The 22,549-nt window shown below is 43.4% G+C and overlaps 1 protein-coding gene across 1 annotated transcript in view; it reads right to left on the reverse strand.

Annotated features, from left to right (window-relative positions):
• LOC137623769 (ADP-ribosylation factor-like protein 6) overlaps positions 1 to 22,549 on the reverse strand; it is a 40,517-nt gene that overhangs the window by 13,648 nt on the left and 4,320 nt on the right. The window contains exon 2 of the mRNA XM_068354593.1: positions 21,222 to 21,568. Within this exon, the coding sequence (XP_068210694.1) occupies positions 21,222 to 21,399 (178 nt within the window). The 5' untranslated portion in view covers positions 21,400 to 21,568. The remainder of the gene's footprint in view (positions 1 to 21,221; positions 21,569 to 22,549) is intronic.

A 22,549-nucleotide genomic window follows, 5' to 3' on the forward strand; every position in this document is an offset into this window, starting at 1 on the left:
CTTTAGTGTAAGTGCCGAGGGCTTTGAATAGAGTAAGCATGGTAATCTTGATAGAGGTACCGTGGGGCTGAAACTCCCTGCCCCCCTTGGCAGAGAAGTCCCAACGGACCATACTGAGGATCAAAGTGGTTCTTGAAGGGCTACCCACCTTGCGGGGAGAACGTGAAGAACTCGGAGACAAGACAGAATGGTTGCTATTCGTATAGGAACATTCTCAAAAAACAGACAAGTGGTGGTTAGGCACTGTATATTATAAGGAGAACAGTCTGGTCTCGAAGGTATAGCACAAGTAAGTATTCAGTTAGGAATATTACATAGCAAGGGTGAGTATATAATAGGGATTGACCCAATTATCTTCATCTGTTTTATAGAGGAAAAAGGGGAAGGATAATGAAACTATGACAACCATGTATTTCATAGTATAAGTAGGAGCGGATTGAGACGCACAAGTAAATAAAATAGAAATTTTATTTCACAATTGCAGAATATGGTAATAAATGCAATAAGGTATGTAAAGGTATTTACAATAAAATTATAATGTACATAGTAATGAAAGACTTCGCTCTTGAATCTGAAAGAAAATTTCAAATTATTAGAAAGCACGGGTTCCAGAGGAACATTAGTCTTTTAAAAGAAAAACACATCATGCACTAGGTATACGGCACTCATGTGACGACTATGACATTTCACCTGAGAGAGAAGAACAGTCTATGAAAAACACTAAGTGTCTTTGAATTCACTACGTATCACGTGAGGGTCAACATAGGCACCCGAGGAGTTAGAGTCCCAAGTAACTCACTGTTCTATGCAGAGTTAGGTGCAGGTTTCATAACACTACCTGCGGCTACCACGAAATGTTTGACTTCATGCCCTTGTTTCGCGTAATGCTTGAAGAAAACATGCGAGGATTTCCATCTTGTGAAACTCTTGAGGCTTTCGAAATCCATACTCTGAAATAAATTCAGAGACGATGCGACTTTTCTAGGATCATGACCTGCGGGTGTACTGTCAGGATCCGCTCTGCGAATGAAGTAGGTGATCTTCGCTCTTAGTTGTTTCAGTGACAGGTCGCTGCCCGATGTTTCTCCTTTGAAGAGTTGGCCTCCACCAAAGTCAGAAGTTCTACGAAGATAGACCTTGAGGCTCTCTACTGGACATAGAGAGACATCTTCTTTCAGGGGGCAGATTCTCCAAGGGCCCCATCTTTTGGTGGGTAGTTCGTTTTTAGCGAGAAACGTCGGATCCGGGAAGAGAGTAAGGTCTCCTGAGTCTGTAAAGAGAATGTGACCCTCGTCCCTTGATAATGCCACTATTTCGCTGACTCGGGCTCCTGAAGCAAGAGCAAAAAGAATATAACCTTTTGAGTCAGATCCTTGAGAGGGCACGAATCGTTGTCCAAACTGGAGGCAAAATGGAGCACCTTGTCCAGAGACTAGGAGATAGGTTTTGGTGGGGGTGCTGGGCGTAGACGAGCGCATGCCTTCGGCAGTTTATTGAAGATGTCGCTGGACAGATCAATCTGGAAGGCGTACATTAGTGGTCTAGTCAAGGCCGATTTGCAAGTAGAAATCGTGTTGGCTGCTAAGCCCTGTCCATGAAGGTGAATGAAGAAGGACATGCAAAAATCGATGGTAATTTCCGTAGGATTTTTTGCCTTGACGAATGAGACCCATTTTCTCCAGGATGATTCGTATTGCCATCGTGTGGATTCGGTCTTGTATTCCTCGAGGAAGTCTAGACTTTTCTTCGAGATCCCAAACCTTTTCTTCACGGCTAGGGAGAGAAAATCATGAGATGAAGGTCCCTGACTTTCGATGATGAAGCGAAGACAGTCGACTTCTGTACCTGCTGGGCGAGAACTGGGCCCGGGAGAGGGATCAGCGTGGGTTGTAGCTCCAGGACTAAGGGGTACCAGTTGCTCCGGGGCCACTTGGGAGCCACTAGGGCCGCTGTTCCTTTGAAGGTTCTCAGTTTGGAGAGGACTTTTAGCAGAAGGTTGGTGGGAGGGAACAGGTAGATCCTGGACCATCTGTTCCAATCCAGTGACATGGCGTCCACTGCTTCTGCCTTGGGGTCCTCGTACGGGGCCACATATCGAGGAAGTTGATTGTTGTCGCTCGTTGCGAAGAGATCGATCTGGAGTTCTGGGACTTGGTGAGAGATGAAGGAGAAGGATCTTGCGTTTAAGAGACCATTCCGACTCTATCGGGCTTGTTCGAGATAGAGCGTCCGCCGTCACGTTGCGGAATCCTTGTAGGTGAACTGCAGACAGGTGCCATTTCTTCTTCTCTGCCAGACGGAAGATTGTTAGAAGCACCAGATTTATCTAGGGCGATCTTGAGCCTTGGCGATTGAGACATCGGACTACCACCGAGTTGTCCAGGGTCAGACGAATATGGATCGAGGGAGGCGGGGAGAGTTTCTTCAGAGTTAGAAGGACCGCCATGGCCTCCAAAATGTTGATGTGAAACGTCTTGAATAGGGGAGACCATGTTCCTTGAGCCTGTTTTTGGTGGGAGTGACCTCCCCAACCCTCCAGCGAAGCGTCCGTGTGGATGTTGAGTGATGGAGGTGGGTGTTGAAGAGGGATGGACCTTTTCAGGGCCTTTGCTTCCGACCACGGCTTTAGGAGCAGCCGAAGTCTGTTTGGGAGCCGTCTCTTGAGGTCTCTTCGAGCGATGGATGCGGAACGTCTCCAGACTCCCGCGGCATCCTTTAGCTGTGCACGTAGCACTGGGTTTGTCACTGAGGCGAACTGTAGAGAGCCTAGAACTCGTTCCTACTGACGTCTTGAGATCCGTTTGGATTTCAGCAGTCGCTTGACAGACCCTGCTATTTCCTTCCTTTTCTTCTGGGGGATGGAAAGGCGGTGTGACTGAAGGTTCCACTGGATTCCTAACCATTGGAACTTCTGAGCTGGAGAGAGGCGAGATTTCTTCGCGTTTATCTTGAATCCCAGGTGTTCTAGGAACTGGGTAACTTTGTTGCAAGATCTTAAACAATCCTCGGGCGATGGAGCCCAGACCAGCCAGTCGTCGAGGTAGGCCATCACCTGGACGCCTCGGAGGCGAAGATGTTGAACGATGGCGTCTGCCAGCTTTGTGAAGATCCGAGGGGCCACGTTGAGGCCGAAGGGCATGGCCCTGAAGGCGTAGCTTTTCCTTTGGAGTCGAAATCCTAGGTAGGAGGAAGCGTGGTGGTTCATTGGAACGTGCCAGTAGGCATCCGCCAGGTCTATGGAGACCGTGTAGGAACCTTGAGGCAGAAGGGTCCTTATCTGTTGAAGAGTCAGCATCTTGAACTTGTTGTTCGCTATGAACTTGTTGAGGGGGGATAAGTCTAGAATGACTCTGAGTCTGTCGGAGTCCTTCTTGGGGACGCAAAACAGTCTCCCTTGGAACCTGGTTGACTTTACCCTCCTTATCACCTTCTTGTTCAAGAGATCTAGGACATATTCTTCCAGAAGGGGGGAGATTGTTGGAAGAATTGCTGGAAGGTTGGGGGTGGTTGAGTCCAACTCCAGCCTAGACCTTTCTTGACGATGCTGTGTGCCCAGGGATCGAAGGTCCAACGATCCTGGAATTGGCGGAGTCTTCCTCCCACCGGAAGCACTTCATTGCTTCTGGTGTCCCGAGGGTTTACTGCCTCGGCCGCTAGCTCCCCTTCCTCCTCTGCCTCTGGAGGGACGGCGAGATGCGTCTCTGCCTGCACCTCTGTTTGAGCCTCTACCTTTGGGACGAAAGGTAGTCGACTGTTGCTCGAAAGCAGGAGTGAAAACCGGCGACTGTGACAAGACTGGTTGGGTGACCAGCTGAAAGGTCTGCTGTGGCTGAGCTGCCACTTGGGGAGTAGCGGATTCCGGAAACTGCCGTCTCTGTTGACGTTGCTGGGGTTTCGGCTTGGAGGATTTCCTCTTAGGCTGAGGGCCGTCGTCCTGAGAGGATTTCCTTTTCTTCGACATGCCCCACTTGTGGAGAAGGTTCCTGTTCTCCGTGGCGGCCTTGTCGGTGATCTCTTTCACAAGGGAAGAGGGAAAGAGGTGCTTACCCCAGATGTTGGAGGAAATCAGCCTCCGGGGTTCGTGTCTCACTGTGGCACTGGAGAACACGAATTCACGACAGGCTTTACGAGCCTTCATGAAGCTGTACAGGTCTTTTACTACAGTCGCCCAAATGCGTTTTGGCGAGCACCATGTAGTAGTCGGGGACTCTAGTGTCACCGGCCATGACGTCGAGCTGTACCTGGAGGGACATGGATGCGGCGAGCCTTTCCTTCGTGTCATGTTCCCGACGAAGGAGATGGTCATTAAGTTTCGGGAGGTCTTCGTTAAACTGACGTCCAGCAACGTCAGGTTCTAGTTTCCCTACCACGAATGTATGCTGGACATCTTTCCAGTGTCGAACATCGGGGGAAGTAATCAGGGAGAAGGGTCTGCACTCCTCCAGTGCAGGGCAAGGTTTTCCTTCTTCCACTGCCTTGTGTACCGCAGCGAAGGCCTTTTCCATGAAGGGGAGGATCGCATCGTCTGGTGCGACGTAGGTAGGGTGCTTCTTGCTCAGCGCCGGAAGTTTTGAGCAGGTAAAACCCCTACTTTTAACAGTATTGGCCATCATAGCCTGGGCCTTCGGGAGATCGAACACAATCACCTCCTTCGGTTCGGTCTCTTCTTTAGAGGCAGGTTCGGATCGAAGTCGGACGTAACAGTCCGGATAAGCCTCAAAATTCGGGAAGAATTCCACTTCTTCCAGGACAACCGAGCCGACCTTCTCACTGATGAAGATCCTGCCCGTTGTAATTGGCATGTGCTCGGCATACCTCCAGGGGTTGGCGTCCGAGCATGCCGGGAGGTCCCTAACCGAAATCCTTTTCGGCTGCTTTGAACTTCCCATGGTCCTGATGTATTCGTGTGTCTCACGGAGTTTCTTGTCCATGAGGGCTTCGAGCATTCGGAACATCTCCTGGGCGCTGGATGGGATGGGGTCCGGGGTAGCGGAGGTAGACGGGAGTGATACATCCGTCAGTGTAGGAGTCGGTGTGGGGGTGGAAGGCAGAGCGACCTCCTGCTCCGACTCGGTGTATTCCACTTGGTCTTCCTCATAGTCCAGTTCTTCGGCCATGAGGTTCCTCTCCGTGTTCTCCGACACTTCCGACATACGTTCCGCGTTGTCGGTATCCAGGCGGCACTCGTGCATGGACTGGGCCATGATTACATCGGGTTCCACCGTTATCTGGACGGTGGGGATCTGATCCTTGGGGATCACAGAGTCTGGGGATGCCTTCGGGAAAAGCAAGGCCCTCAAGTTTTCGGTGGCAAGGTATGGTCCAGTGGCGTTCTTCTGGAAGCCACGCACCCACTTGCGTAGCTTCTCTCGAGAAGCGTCCCTAACCTCCGCTGAGGGAGGATTATTGAACGCCTCGACCAGGCGGTCCTTGCAGACTGTACAGTTCTGCGGGTCCCAAAACTTCAGATCGCCTTTCTTGTTGGCGCAAGGGGCGTGGGTCCTACACGCCGTGTGCCCGTAGAAGTGCGGGCGCTTCACTCCACAGAAGCCGTGGTCGCACTTCACGTACTCCTGCTGTAAGAGAAAGAGAACATGAGTATGGGGAAGTCATATTAATGACTTATATTCTAAAGTTAAATATTAAAAGGTTAATTTTTAACTTAATTTTAAGTGATATAAACATTGTGATGATTGAGAGTGGAGCGGGAAATGAAGTAGATAGACACATACTCCGCGTAACCCGCCCGGCTGGTTACCGTAACCTTATCCATAGGCAATTTGTTTGTGACCGAGGACACAAGGCAGAATTCTTCATAGATTGCCAGGGAGGCAGGGGGAATTCTTGTAGGAATTGCCAAGGATATAAATCTGGGACTGAGACCACTCAGACCATTGAATTGGGGATGTAGAAGATCCCATAGGGTAACGGTTTCCGGCAACCAGCCGTGCTAAGATACACACAGCATGCTGGAAATTTGTGATATGCAAGAAGACAGCACGGCTACTAATAGAACGGTAAGACAATACCTATCTATTTATGTAGTCAAACCATCTGGTTGCAATGTAGGGCTATCAGCATGAGTTGATAGCTAGGAGAAGGGGTGCAAGTCACTTTGGCGCCTCCGGAATGCTCCGGCAGACCGGCGGCACGCCGGAGGCCGCTCCAGCAGAGTTTCTGGCTTTAGGGAAGACAAATAGAGAAGTCAGGAGTAATGCCAGGATAGCGGCCGCCGGCACAACGGCGGCGGCTCCGGCAGCCGAAGGTTGCCGGCTTGGTGACAGGGACAAGGATGAGCTATAGCAGAACCGGACTGCCGGCAATGGATGCCGGCACTCCGGGGGCCGGTCCGATGGACGGACGACCGAAGCTAGGAGGTATGAGGGTAGGCCATCGGCTGTACGCCGACGGGAGGCGGCAGCCCTCCGGCACACGGAGGACTGACGGACCGGGGGGCAAGGAATGTGTCACCAAGGGGGGAGGTCGGTTTCACCGACAGTAGAGGCGGCAAAGGACCGGCACCAGGACAGTGAAAGAGACAGAAGGAGGGATGTAGGGGTATGGACACGAACCCCAAGGCATCCCACCTAAATGGGTGTACCCATGATAGAGGCTAGCCCTATCACCCAGTGGCAGGGGCCGCAGGCAGCCGGGAGCCAGTGTAGCCCAAGGGAGGGCTAGGGAACACCCAAGAGGGGGGGAGAACCCCTGCGGACAAAACGCATCCAGTGGCTAACCCCATAGGACACTATGAAGGGTATATGTACCAGAGCGGACTGCACACAGGGACTCTAGGTAGCCCTATCACTCCACCCTAAGGAGGAGTTGTAGGACAGGGGACAGATGGGTATAGGCTAACCTAAGTATAGGCTAGGCCATACAAGAGATAGGTGGGGAGGGGAGAAGAAGAAGGGTCTTCCATAGGGGAGGCTCTGTATCAAAGCGGCCACCAAGGAAGGGAGGACGCTCCCTAGCCTAAGGTAGGCAGCCTGTCTGAGAACGGTGCATGGGTACCGTTTCAGTAAGGCACAGAACTAACTCCCCCCAAGCCTAACCTAGAGCAGGGATGTTACACCCTGAACCAGGACGGTTGGAAGACGTATCGCAATGCAGGGAAGGTCAGGTAACCTAGCCTCAGCAATAGAGGAAGGGCAGGCCGTTCCTCATTCTCGGACGCAACCCTAAGGGGGGATCATTCCCTCAGGGAGGACAGAGAAGCGATAAGTACTCTGGTATGAGCTTGATCCCCTTACGTGGTAGGGGGAGCAAGGCTACGCAGAGGGAATGCCCTAAGGCAGGGGGTGAAGGGAGCATATAGGGGGCCTACAATTAGGTTAGGTTAGAGAAGCACACTGTCAAACCTATCCCCTATATGGTCCCTGAAGGCGAAAACACTTGCATCACAGTAAACAGTATCATAAAATAATGCCACTATCTTCATAACTAAACCTAGGATCACTGTAATATATCATGCATGAACACTGATGATAGGCACTCTGGCCTAGGGGCTAGACTAGCGAACTGGTATGGGGTCAGGCGATGACCAATAAAAGAGCGTCAAAACACGATATATAAAGTTCCTAGCTATGAAGACTAAATAACTAATAGTATCGATTAGTTAATGAGGCCGGAAAAGCTGTTGAGGCTAGCTAAATAAGGCATGCAAAACAACAGCGACGCCCTAAAATGGCGGGTCCGGTAGCAGCACAGCTCTGCCAAAAAACAAATTATCTCGAAAAGTAAAAGTTACTTTACGGTCAGAGCTTATTTAAACAATACTGGAACCTTGTACTCAACTTTCCAGAAGAAGGCGAGGCCGAGGGTAGAGACATGGCTAAGATGCAAGTCGATAAGATAAGCACAGGGAAAAATCCGTCTAGTAAGGCAAGCTACTAAGCGAAGGATGAGGACGGACGTGACGTCACGTCATTTAGCAATGGCGCCCGTTTGTTTACGTCTCGAGTACCAAAAGTAGCCACGGACGAGATTAGCTGTGGAACGGCTCCCAAGCTATTCTCCGCCCCTACACATCGAAGTGTTAACTCTATGTGGGGTGCAGATAGCTATGTGGCGCGTTAATACATGCGTCCCCTGTTGATATACGATGTCTTAAAGGGAAACCTTTAGGATACTCGCTCCAGAAGTTAGAATTCTGTGATAACCTGTGGTTAAATTCTCTGGGAATATCTAGTAGTTTATATACCCAAGGAAGCTACCAAAAAGGAACCTTCCATCAGGACGCCATGGCTTGAGCCCAAAAATATTTTTATTATCAAGGAACAAACTAGATGTCTGGGATTTCACACTGCACAAAATTACCGTTGTAATAAGATTTGATTGGAAAAATTACATTAGAGTAAAATTTTTGTACACTAGGAGACAAAATATTACATTAGCTGTCATAGTTTACTATTTTGTCTTGAAAATGATAGGTTTGAGAAAAAAGGCAAATTGTAATTACAATAACAGTCAAAGTAACAGGGATAAAAAAAGGACTAAACTAAAACAAAATTCATGGTACCCAACAAAAAAAAGATGAGGAACTATACTCCGTTGTAGGTTATATAACTGACTAGATCTATGTCATACATTTATTATGAAAGCTATAAAATCCAATTTAACAGCAGTTTAATATAACTCGAGAGAATCCTGCAAATTACTCGAGTCCAAATTACTGACATAATTAAAATTTTTGTTTAAAAAACAGAAGTACAAGGTAGCAAGTACTTATTTGAAATACAAACTACAAAACAGGAAAAAAATTAAAACTTTAGTTTCATATAAATATAAAACCTCTCACTTTTACTTATGCCTAAACTAATGGTAATAATGGACAAATCGGGTACAAAAATACCTGATAAAGCATAGCTCTGGGAAAAGAGGAAATGAGACTCCAGCTATGGAAAATGTTATTTTCCTTAGTAAAATAAATTTTTGAATATACTTACCCGATGATCATATAGCTGCATCCCTGCTGCCCGACAGAAAAAACCTACGGGCGGAATACGCCAGCGATCGCTATACAGGTGGGGGTGTACATCAACAGCGCCATCTGTCAAGTAGGTACTCAAGTACTCGATGTCAACAAAGAACCAATTTTCTCCTCTGTCCCACTGGTTCTCTATTGGGGAGGAAGGGTGGGTCCTTTAATTTATGATCATCGGGTAAGTATATTCAAAAATTTATTTTACTAAGGAAAATAACATTTTTCAATATCAAACTTACCCGATGATCATATAGCTGATTCACACCCAGGGGGGTGGGTAGAGACCAGCATTACAAGTTGACATTATGAGCTAAGTATTCCGTATTTCATTTTAGCAGTTATTCAAAATAACAAGCATAAAATAAATAAGTACCTGGTAAGGAAGACGACTTGAACAATTACTCTGCCTTTTTAAGTACGTCTTCCTTACTGAGCCTCGCGATCCTCATAGGATGCTGAGCGACTCCTAGGAGCTGAAGTATGAAGGGTTGCAACCCATACTAAAGGTCCTCATCAAAACCTCTAATCTAGGCGCTTCTCAAGAAATGATTTTGACCACCCGCCAAATCAAGTAGGATGCGAAAGGCTTCTTAGCCTTCCGGACAACCCAAAAATATTTCAAGAGAAAGATTAAAAAGGTTCTGAAATTAGGGAATTGTAGTGGTGGAGCCCCCACCACTACTGCACTCGTTGCTACGAATGGTCCCAGAGTGTAGCAGTTCTCGTAAAGAGACTGGACATTCTTAAGATAAAAGACACGAACACTGATTTGCTTTTCCAATAGGTTGCGTCGAATATATTTTGCAGAGATCTATTTTGTTTAAAGGCCACGGAAGTTGTGACAGCTCTAACTTCGTGTGTCCTTACCTTCAGCCAAGCTTGGTCTTCCTCATTCAGAAGGGAATGAGCTTCTCGTATTAACAGTCTGATAAAAATAGGATAAAGAATTCTCTGACATAGGCAAAGATGGATTCTTAACTGAACACCATAAAGCTTCAGATGGGCCTCGTAAAGGTTTTAAAATAGAACTTAAGAGCTCTTACAGGACATAATACTCTTTCTAGTTAATTTCCAACCATACGATAAGTTTGGAATATCGAACGATATTGGTCAAGGCCGAGAAGGCAGCTCGTGTTTGGCTAGAAAACCAAGATGTAGAACATGTAGCCGTTTCGGATGAGAATCCGATGTTCTTGCTGAAGGCATGAATCTCACTGACTCTTTTAGCTGTGGTTAAGCATATCAGGAAAAGAGTCTTAAAGGTGAGATCTTTCAGGGAGGCTGATTGAAGTGGTTCGAACCTGTCTGACATAAGGAATCTTAGGACCACGTCTAAATTCCAACCAGGTGTAACCAAACGACGCTCCTTCGTGGTCTCAAAAGACTTAAGGAGGTCCTGTAGATCTTTATTGTTGGAAAGATCTAAGCCTCTGTGACGGAAGACTGATGCCAACATGCTTCTGTAACCCTTGATAGTGGGAGCTGAAAGAGATCGCTCTTTCCTCAGATATAAGAGGAAGTCAGCTATTTGAGTTACAGAGGTACTGGTCGAGGATACGGATACTGACTTGCACCAGTTTCGGAAGATTTCCCACTTCGATTGGTAGACTCTAAGGGTGGATGTTCTCCTTGCTCTAGCAATCGCTCTGGTTGCCTCCTTCGAAAAACCTCTAGTTCTCGAGAGTCTTTCGATACTCTGAAGGCAGTGAGACGAAGAGCGAGGAGGCCTTGGAGTACCTTCTTTACGCGTGGCAGACGTAGCAGGTCCACCCTTAGGGGAAGAGTTCTGGGAACGTCTACTAGCCATCGAAGTACCTCGGTAAGTTATTCTCTCGCGGGCCAGAGGGAAGCAACTAGCGTCAACTTTGTCCCTTCGTGAGAGGCGAACTTCTGCAGTACCTTGTTGACAATCTAGAACGGAGGGAATGCATATAGATCTAGATGAGACCAATCTAGTAGAAAGGCATCTATAAGAACTACTGCTGGGTCCGGGATAGGTGAGCAAAGTATTGAGAGCCTCTTGGACATCGAGGTTGCGAAGAGATCTATGGTTGGCTGGCCCCAGGTGACCCAAAGTCTCTTGCATACATCCTTGTGGAGGGTCCAATATGTTGGAATTATTGTCCCTTCCGACTGAGACAATCTGCAAAGACATTCAAGTTGCCTTGGATGAAACTCGTTACTAGTGAAAAGTCTAGACCTGTTGAACAGGAGAGGAGGTCACTTGCGAACTCGTACCATGTCAGAGAGTAGGTCCCTCCTTGCTAGGAGATGTACATCAAAGCAGGGAGTTGACCGTGTTCACCTCCACTACTTTGCCTTGAAGGAGAGACCTGAAGCTTTTCCAGGTCAGACGTACTGCCAGAAGCTTCTTGCAGTTGAAATGCATTGTCCTTTGACTCGAGTTCCATAATCCCGAGCATTCCCTACCGCCTAAGGTCGCACCCCAGCCTACGTCCGATGCGTCTGAGAAGAGAACGTGGTTGGGAGTCTGAACAGTCAGGGGAAGACCCTTTCAAAGGTTAATAAAGTCCTTTCATCAAGTCAGACCAGACTTATCTTCCGGAAACAGGGATCGAGACCGCTTCTAGCGTCTTGTCCTTTTCCAGTGAAGAGCTAGATGATACCGAAGAGGACGGAGGTGTAGTCTTCCAAGTGACACCAAATGAACCACGGATGACAGTGTCCTAACCAGACTCATCCACAGCCTGACAGGGCCGTGTTCCTTCTTCAGCATCTTCTGGATGGATAGCAGGGCTGGGGGTTGATCGTCTTGTTCAGCCATGTCCTCATCAGAGGGTTCCTCATCCGAAACTGATGAGGAAACGGCAACGGAGTGGGCAACGTCTGACTCGCTGAATCCGGTCGCACTGGTGGATGCGTGACGGAGCCGGACACAAGATCATGGTACTGCTGCACAGTCTGTGAACTGTCAACCATGGGGACGCGAGGAAGTACAGCGACAACCCAAAACTGTCTAGACTGTCTGGGTTGTGCAGACAACCCCTTATCGGGTTGCTGAGGTTGCCGCACTGCGTCACAACAAGTCACCTCTGCTGGTTGTTGAACGTCTTCCTAGTGACACACTGAACGTCCACAACCACCTCCGAGAGTCGCTTAACGTCAACGTGCGACTGGCAACCCACACTGGGTCGCACCGGTGGAGGAACCATCTCAACTGGCGGACGTGAGTAGGATACCTCAGCGTCAACAGGGCGTACAACCAACCGGTAGGAAGGTTGTTGGTTAGAAGGTTCTTCTCCGTAAAAAATCCTCTATCAAGGACTAAGCTTGGACTGCATGTCTTGCAACAAAGCCCAAGGTCTATGGGAGCAGGTGTGGCAACAGACGGGGTTAGCGACTGAAGCGGAACCATTACCATCCCTGGAAGCATGTTATGCTTTAATTAAAGTCCATAGGAGGCTAAGCAGCTTAAGGCTCCTCTCCAAATGACAGAGTCCTTAAGGGAATATCAGAAGGAGGGAGAACAGCACTTTCTCATCTACAGGAACCATGTCCGAGAAAAGCTAGGTTATCTCAGTGAGGGTTTCACTGGTGCATAAGCAGCAGACCAGAAGGCAACGTTATGTAACTGCTTGACAGTCTGTGAACTGTCAAAAACTGAACTGTCAACCACAACAGGTGCGTGAGGACATACAGCACTGGTGCATTAGTAGCAGACCAGAAGGCAACGTCATGTAACTGCTTGACAGTCTGTGAGTTGGCAACAACCAAAGCTGTGTGGGGAAGCCTCAACTCCTGACTGACTAGTCTGCTGCGGGCGAGTGGCGGTAACCACAGTGTGTTGCGGAGGCTGACACACCGTGTCAAAACACGGCAGCTTGTGGTAGCTCACGCACGGCAACGGAGTGCTCCGTGTGTCTGTGGGAGTCAGCATGCGTCTGGCAGGGTCGACTGCGCATGGGTGGAGGAGCTCTCACAACAAGAGTGTGGGAGCAGGTAGCCATGCTGGGCGCACAACCGTGGCAGGCTGTAGGCCAACGGGTGCATCGTCAACCTTCTCCGCAGCCGGAGTGTGGGAGCTGGCAACAACAAAAGCGGAGTGCTGGTGCGTGGGAGGGACTGCCGTGGGTTGCGGAGCATGCCGCATTGCGTCAAAACACGGCAGCTTGACAGCACCTTCCCACTGCTGATGCGGTAGCTCACGCATGTCAACGGAGGGTGCAGCATGAACATGCGTCTGGCAGGGTCGACTGCGCATCGGTGGTGGAGCTCTCACAGGTGGAGTGTGGGAGCAGGCAGCCGCAGTATCTGCTGAGCGCACAACCGTGGCAGGTTGTAGGTTAACAGGTGCAGTGTCAACCTTCTCAGCACGATACTCCTGCATGAAGGAAGCAAGCTGAGACTGCATAGTCTGCAGCATGGACCACTAGGGTCTACAAAAGACGGCAACAAACGGAGCTACTGTCCGTTGTGACTGAGGGTCTAAAATAGCTGGTGCGGCAACAGACGGAGTTACTGCCTGTTGCGGTACCACCTTGCCTCTCTTGGGAGGTGTGCAGTCGTCGGATGACTGCAGCGAGTCCGAACTGATCCAGTGGCTACACCTAGGCCGTTGGACTTGCGCGGAAGGGACCGACTTGCACTTAAAAAGCTGCAAGATTTGGTCCATGGTTATTACGAGAAACCTCTTCCGCAGACGAGGAATAAATGGGCTCTCTCGTCTTTGTGTGGGTGGGGTGATCACGTCGGCAACGTGTGTAGATACACCCGAAACCACGGAGGGAAACGTCTGTTCGTCGATCAAGGCCTGTGGAACCCATAAGTCGTTCGACATTACTTCTCCCCTGGGCTTGGGAGCTTGTAAGAGGTATCGGACTAGGTGAACAACTGGCACGAACAGACGAACCCTCGAACGCAACACTGTAACACTTTGCGCATATCACTTTATCACTTTTGATTTTCTGTTTGCACTTATTTCACTGAAATCGAAACTTTAACTGATTTCTACCTGAAACACGCAATCCTATCCTTCATTAAAAGGTAGTAATTGCGAAAACAGTTTTACAATGCAACAGAAAAACATAATTAAAGAATTCAGTGGCTGGAAAAGAGACTAAACACTAGATCAAATAAACTACGTTTAAAATCTCTCACCGCATAAAGCCTGGGAACAAGAATAAAACTCTAGAAACGTTTTACCTTCTTCCCCTACAGCGACTAGGGAGAAGAGTAAAAAAAAAAAAAAACGAGAACAACGTTACCCGCTTGAACGAAACGTTTATTCTCCTCTCTCTCCCTCCGTCTCTATCTCTCTCTCTCTTCTCTCTTGACTTAGAACCTGAGAGAAGAGCCCAATTATATATCGTTAAAACATATTATTTGCTAAAGGAAAAACTGAAAGGTTTCCCAAATAAAAAGTTCCTTTATTTAGAATTTAAACCATTTAAGCTAAGAAAGAATGAACGAAACGCTAGAATCGGTTTACTCTTACTGCAACGTGAAACCGTGAAATACTCTCTCTCTATCGTAACGATAGAGCGCATGTTGAACGTTCTGAACGTCAACAACTGCGGAGACTAAACTAAACGTTAGTTCAACTTTGAAAACAGTACGAGACTATCAAAGAAATTCTTTCAAAAACATTAAAATTAAAAAGGTATAAATTCTTAAAAGGTAAATACGATATGACGGGCTCAATCTTAATTAACTTCGGTTCCAAGTAAGGACCGCCTACTATTAGGAAAGGTCGCATAAAAACAAACATAAAAATTAATTTTTATAAGTTTATAATAAATGGAAAGTTAATCGAAGAGGCCTATAAAGGCGGAGAGATTTATAACTTGTTAAGCAAAATTACCAAAAACCTAAACACACCTCCGTCTAAGGGAAGGGTCGGCCATTTAAAAGTGAAAGAGAGTCCATACTCTCTTCGTCACCAACACTTCCGTCTAAGGGAAGGGTCGGCCATTTAAAAGTGAAAGAGAGTCCATACTCTCTTCGTCACCATAATTAAATCTATCCAAAACGAGTTCAAGTTTTGAAATGAAGATAAAACCCCTGCATAGCTTAAGCTCAAAACTGGAATAGTGTACTTCACCAAATCGTTGTGAAAACAAATCCAGTTAGGGATGGCGTATTTAGTAGGTCTTGCCTGTGGCACGACAGAGGGAAAATTGGTTCTTTGTTGACATCGAGTACTTGAGTACCTACTTGACAGATGGCGCTGTTGATGTACACCCCCACCTGTATAGCGATCGCTGGCGTATTCCGCCCGTAGGTTTTTTCTGTCGGGCAGCAGGGATGCAGCTATATGATCATCGGGTAAGTTTGATATTGAAAAAACCCATTTAAATGTCAGTATCATATAATCCATAAAAAATTATTGAAAATTCTTTTTGTTTATAGTAGCTAATATCTTTTCATAGCAGTAGCAATGCAGATTATATGGGTGACATAAGACTTATTTCAGATGAACACAAAGTAAGCAAAAAATTATTAAAAGAGAAAAATACAAACCCGAAAAAGTTTTCAGAACTTATATTCAATCTAAACATGAACTGGATAGTTCCCATAACATAAAAATAAAGGTTAATGCTGAGATACTTCAAATCTAATAGGAAAACTATCCTGTGAAACTACGAGTGCTGAAAGATCAATTACTGTACTGTATATTGTTATTATATAAAACAATCATACAATCAATAATAAAGCTAAGGAAGTAGGTAGTTGGTTGGCCAGGGCACCAGCCACCCATTGAGATACTACCGCTAGAGAGTTATTGGATCCTTTGACTGGCCAGGCAGTACTACATTGGATCCCTCTCTGGTTACGGCTCCCCCCCCCCCCCCCCGTTTGGCTATACATACATTGAATAGTCTGGCCTATTCTTTTCACATTCTCCTCTGTCCTCTTACATCTGACAACACAAAGAATACCAGACAGTACTTCTTCACTCAAGGGCTTAACTACTGCAATGTAATTGTTCAGTGGCTACTTCCCTCTTGGTAAGGGTAGAAGAGACTTTATAGCTATGGTAAGCAGTTGTTCTAGGAGAAGGACACTCCAAAATCAAACCATTGTTCTCTAGTCTTAGGTAGTGCCATTGGCTCTGTACCGTGCTTTTCCACTGTCTTGGGTTAGAGTTCTCTTGCTTGAGGGTACACTCGGACATGCTCTTTCTATCTTGTTTCTCTTCCTCTTGTTTTAATGAAGTTTTTAGTTTATATATAATACTGTATATCTAACTTAATGTTTTTAATTATCTTAAAATGTTTTATTTTGATTGTTATAACTTCTCTTGAAGTTTATTTATTTCCTTGTTTCCTTTCCTCACTGGGCTATTTTTCCCTGTTGGAGTCCTTGAGCTTATAGCATTATGCTTTTCCAACTAGAGTTGTAGCTTACCTAGTAATAATAAAGGGATTTTGACGAAAGAAAAATCTATTTCTGGGCGAGAGACCTGTGCCGCCCAGTGAAATGCTCCTTAAGCACCATTTCTAAGGTATATAACTGCTATATACTACCAGAGAAAAATTGCATAGGAATGCCAGGTTGAACCCAGCTCGCTCACCTGTATAAGGTGTCGGTATATTACTGGGGCGAGATAAATCATAACCAGAGGCCTCGCACCAATTAGAGATTTCCTCTTCAAAATCCCTGAAACAGCGAGGTGCCGTTCAACATCTATGCTGCGTAAGCTACTACTACCAACCCAACCCACGCTAGTGAACTCACTCCTATTATAGCACCCGTACTGGATACGTCTCGCGGTTTTTTATATTAATAGAATGAAGATTTACTCAATATGAAAGAGTCTGTAGACTTAATCTATAACAAAGGACTACCGGTCTGCCCTGCTGCTTTAAAACATGTTGAACAGGCTTACATAAGTTATTTTATGGTTTATATATCAAATATCTGTTTTAATGTTAATGATTTTAAAATATTTTATTTTAATTTTCATTACTTCTTATATGGTTTATTTATTTCCTTATTTCCTTTCCTCACTGGGCTATTTTTCCCTGTTGGAGCCCTTGGGCTTATAGCATCTTGCTTTTCCAACTAGGGTTGTAGCTTAGCTAGTAATAATAATAATAATAACAACGTGTATAATGTAAAGTAGTACCTTGGTTCACGTGTTTAATTCATTCTGTGAGTGAACTCGCATCTCTCAATACAATACTCTTCTTTAATACAGAAGTATATATCAAAAGAAAAGTCAATTCACCATGAGAATATGATATCAAAGCTGGTTACGGATTGGTTGTCTTAATATTAATATTTTCAAGAAAAGGCTAAATGAAATGTCATACAGTATACTGTAGATAGAATTAGTATTTACTGGATGTTTCACCAAACTTTAGATAAAATACTCCCCTCTCATACATTTACCCATATATATACAGTATAACCCCCCACAGTGCACTTTAATGATATAGGAGATGTTGTACTTCACCACAAGAGAACATTGCACATGGTGCTGTAAACCATGAAAATGAAGATGGTGCTGAAGAGCACTATAGTCCATTTCTTTTATCGAGGCAGATTTGCATCGACTCGCAGCAGTGCCCTTTTAGCTCGGAAAAGTTTCCTGCTCGCTGATTGGTTAGAATTATCTCGTCCAACCAATCAGCGTTCCAGGAAACTTTTCCGAGCTAAAAGGGCACCGCTGCGAGTCGGTGCAAATCTGCATCGCTAAATGAAATTGACTACAGTATAGATACTTATTTCTTCAGTAACATAATGTGGGAATAACATAAAAAGTTGAGACAGGGATTCTTCTCAGCAAAGTAGGTCTCCACTGTTATCTGGGTACCACTAAGCTCAACTAAGCAGCTATTAACAAAGCCCCTGCTCAACCATTACTGTTCGTTTATGCATACAGCAAAGCAAGAGGTTTGAAATTTATATGAACAAGGGTAGAGTATAACGAAACAACCAAGTTGTTTACCATCTCCTGAGAAAGCATCAAGAAAAAAGGATATTGATTCAAGTATACTTTGCAATGTCTGCATTCCTTACTATTTACCATTACCTCATAAAATAATTAAAATATTTTATGTATTTCACATATAATCCAATATAAAGGAAGGCTACTACGCAACATTGTTTACCCTCTCCTGGGTGAGCAAAAGAAAAAGACAAATATAGAGTCAGATGGAAAAAAAATTAAGTAATATAAGGAATTACTTATTAAGATCAAGGTAAAAACTAAAAAATATTGCTCTCATAATGGCTAAAAAAGAATACAGATACTGTATAAATTTTCATGTAATCTAAACACGATCTAAAGGATAAAATTCCTATTTAGTTGTTGACAATCATTGTAATTCCAAAGAGCTCATTCGTATTTCCGTTTCACAAACATGAAATCCCATTTTACCAAAAAAATTCCAAACTGGGAACGTGTGAAAAACGCCTTAAATTTTTAAAGGGCTCTTAATGTTCCTTAAACCACAAACCTCCACTTCAATTAAACATTAGATTCTCATTATGGCACTGAATGAGAAGTCTAAAGTTACTACAGTATCACTGCAGCTAGTATGATCTGATGTCCTTTGGGAACAATGCAAAAGGAATACAAATTCTGCCAAAAGACTGACAGTCAATATTAAATTTATTGTAATTATTTCTTATTTCAATAGATTCAATGTGTAATGCAAACATAAAACAGTAATAATTTCAAACTTTTGTTGAAAGTAGATCAATATTGAATATAAGCTAAATTCCATATCATTACAAAAAGTAAAATAATGTACATGATAAAGAAATACACATATTCCCATGAATGTAATCAAGAAGCCAACTAATGGTCAAGATTTTAGCATTCAGAAAATATTTAGGATGGATGAAAAATTATTATCAAACCAATGAATTTTAATACAAACGTGAGCAAATTAGTATCAAGAATTACTACATCCTTAATAGATACTGTACTACATATTAATTTAAATTGAAAGAGGACAAATATGTATTTATAAAATGGTAATTGAACTAGTTTTGAACATAAAGGGGTTATCAATTCTCACTAGACAGTCACATTTTCCCATCAATTTAGATCTCAAAATTCAAAATCAGTCAAAATAACTAATACAAAAAAAAAAAAAAAAAAAAAAAACAATCTTAAATGAAAATTAATACCCATGAATGAGTACAACCCTTCTAAAAAAAATCATAGCACACTGGATATTGAGGATAAAAATATTCAAATCCTTAAACCTTCAATGAATATGATAACAATCAAGACATCAGTCTTAATTTTCAAGTATGGCTCTAAGGCAAAAATGTCTGATAAACAATTAAGCCGGTAAGGCAAAAGGGGAAAATATTTGAAAGATAACAACAAACTTACCAAAAAGTATATGGGTAAAATCACGATTCTTACGAATCTACCCCAGACATAAAACCATATTTTTTTTTTTTTTTTTTTTATAAGGCTAACCAGGAAGATTTGGATTGGATTTAAGAATTTAGGGTATATAGCTTGGTGATGGGGCCTTAGCTGCCACTCAACACCCAAGTGCAACTGGAAGAAAAAAAACCTTGCAGTTGCACTCTGAAGTGAAAGTGTAAAGTGGTTGGACATGAAGATGAAAGCTGGGAAGTGGACATGGATGGATGAAAAGCAGAATGATATATAGCAAGTGCAGCTAGAGGGACTAAGGAACCCTGCAAAGACAGTACTAACCCACTACGGAAACTGAAGGATTTTTGTGGGGTTAGAAGATTGCATATGTATTGATGAGGAAAGGGAGAGAGAGATGGTGCCTAAAGACTGAAATTTCATAAACTGAGATGGTTTGGACATGTGATGAGATAGGACAAACAGCAGCTAGTCACAAAAGTAGTTAAGAGGGATGACAATTTGTTGTTGCTGCTGCTACTCAAAATAACTGATCATGGAAACCTGAGAGAACTTAGTATTCGCCAAATAACAGAACTTCCAGATTTACCTGATGAAACTTCAAAGTATGGGATCCTGAGATAAACCCCAGAAGATGAGATTCAGCACAGCAATTATAGTAGACAAAATAGGATCAAAGCACAAAAATTACTTTAGAACAAGTCATACATCAAAAATTTTTGAAAAATCGAGACAATCAGCAAAAGGTGATACGTACAAAAACTATTCGTTAGTTGATATTAAGGAATGTAAAGCACAACAGGAATGCTACTAAAAGAAGGAATAGTTATTGATGAGTGAGAAAATGAATTCTCCAAATGATACCTGAAACCATTTACAGTACTCAATGTATCTATCACTTGGAGAATAATCTTTACCATGGCATGGAATGTACCTTGAATATGGATCAAAACACAAGTGAAGTAGTGTGGCAGAAAAGACATACTGTACCTATGTTAATAAAAATCACCTAAAACCTTTTGATACATCAAGATGAAAAGCTTTAACTTTGTACTGACTGCACATCAACAAACACGTCCTGTTGACACAGTGAAAGCTCACATCAGATAACATCATGGGAACTGCAGAACTATTTTTTTCTGATTTTTTAAATTTCGTTTTAATTTCTGTTGGGAAGCTTGTGCTTTAAAATCATTTAGCAAATGAATTTTCGGGAAGGGTCGATCAAACAAGGCTTTAAATTTCAGCCAACTCATATTTTATCTTTTAACTAAACTACCTGCATTCAGAGATAACTGAAGAGTTATTTTACAAGTCTGGGTAAGATTCATATCTTAAAAACATATTGAAGTTAATTTACAACACTAATTTCACCATTTTTTTATTTGTTCAAATAACTAAAAGAATATAGATGCACAAGAAAATGTTTAAAAGAAAAATAAGTTTTTGAAAAATCCTCTGAATCATTACAAGTCAAATAATGATCACACTCAACTGCAACAATTTAATAACAGCTGACTTATAACGTCTAATTCTCTGAAAAACAGCTACTGCCTCTATTCCATTTAGTAAAAAATTTTCCTTAAAATTTATAAATGATTAAAAAAAGAAAGTTAAGCATACTAGTTTTCATAATACTGTACATGCAATACAGTAATATAGACCTCAGTTTTCTCACATAGCTAACCGTCATCAGGCAGCAATACAAACTTGAACAATTCATTCTAAAGAATTATATGCCCCTTCTGATTAAGAATTGATCTTAATTTCTCTTACAACAGGTAAAAAATTGATTTATAATCAATATCTATAACACCTCATGAAGGCTTGCTAGTTGTAGAAATCTTATTTCTGTGGTCTGACTTATTAACATAAATCTAGCCAAAGAAAAGTTGTAAATTACTATACCTTTAAATTTTTCAACATTGAAGCCAACAGTAGGGACAATTTCTGTTGTCTTCTGGTCTTCTGTTTTAAAATGATTCAACATTGTAGACTTCCCTGAGTTGTCCAGACCTATGACTAAAACACTAGCTTCTCTCTTCTTCAACCCAAGGAAAAATGCTAATTTGTCAAACATTCCCATGGTTAAAATTATTTGTAAACCTTTCACAAGTTGAATCTCAGTATCTTTACAGAATCTCACTCCCGTGGATAGTTTTTTCTTGATAACTGACAGTATGCATTCAGTACTTGTGGTTCTTCATTTTGCTTTCTTTTTCCAGTTGCAAATTATTACAGATGAAGACCGGAATCTGAAAAAAATTAAAATCAGTTTTATCAGTACAAACCCAATACTTTTGTTCCCTCTTACACATGTCTGTGTGAATCCCCCAGGCACACAAACCTTAATAGAAAAGATTGGCTGGAGCTGCCAGTTGGTGAACCAGTGGGCCATTCAAAATAAACTGTTATCTTTACTCCTATAAGAATGCTAGGAGAGCCCATGTTTCGTATTTAAGTGCGAGATGTTTTCCCTAAATATTCTAGGAAGAACTGTTATCAAACCCATCTGTGCTGCCATTAGTGGCATAGCAAATGTAATGTATGCTTAAATCATGTTTTCTATGTCTATGTAAACTGTTTTTGCTGTTTTACAAGTTGTGAGGAAATCAAGGGGATATGTCTCAGTCTTAAGGTATCTACACCTAACCTAAATTAGATTACATTCTTCTTATTTACCAGAAAGAGCCATGTCCCAGGAAACTGCTGCCTTACCACAAGATAACACTGAAATAAACCACCCAACTGTATTTACGTTATTAAAAGTTTATTATATCATGGTCTTTCGGAGGCAAAATCTTCATATTCTACAGTAAATTTTATACAACAAAAAATGTTTTCTGGAAATTTATAGAAGGAAATCATTTAGCACGAGGAAGACTATGTTAACAAAAATACATTTGTGGCAGGTAAAAGACAAACATAACCTAAGATATATGGCAAGATCTAAATATTTTAGGTCTGGGCAAAGGCTGACACCTTGGTGAAGAGTTGCCATAACTGGTAACATTCCAGGTGCACGACTCCAGTAACCTATATGGGAATTAAATGCTTAACTCGATATTTTCATATCCTGTCTAAAAATGGCCTCATTTGTACAGATTTGGTTTTTCTATCCTTTAAAGACTATGTCTCTTTTACTCGGGCTAATAATAAAGGACTTAGCATGTCTCCAAAAGAGGAAAAGGCCATCAAAATATCCTACAAAATTCTATAATTCCATCCCCGTATTG

The sequence above is a fragment of the Palaemon carinicauda genome, chromosome 30 (assembly GCF_036898095.1).
Source record: "Palaemon carinicauda isolate YSFRI2023 chromosome 30, ASM3689809v2, whole genome shotgun sequence".
NCBI lineage: Eukaryota > Metazoa > Arthropoda > Malacostraca > Decapoda > Palaemonidae > Palaemon > Palaemon carinicauda.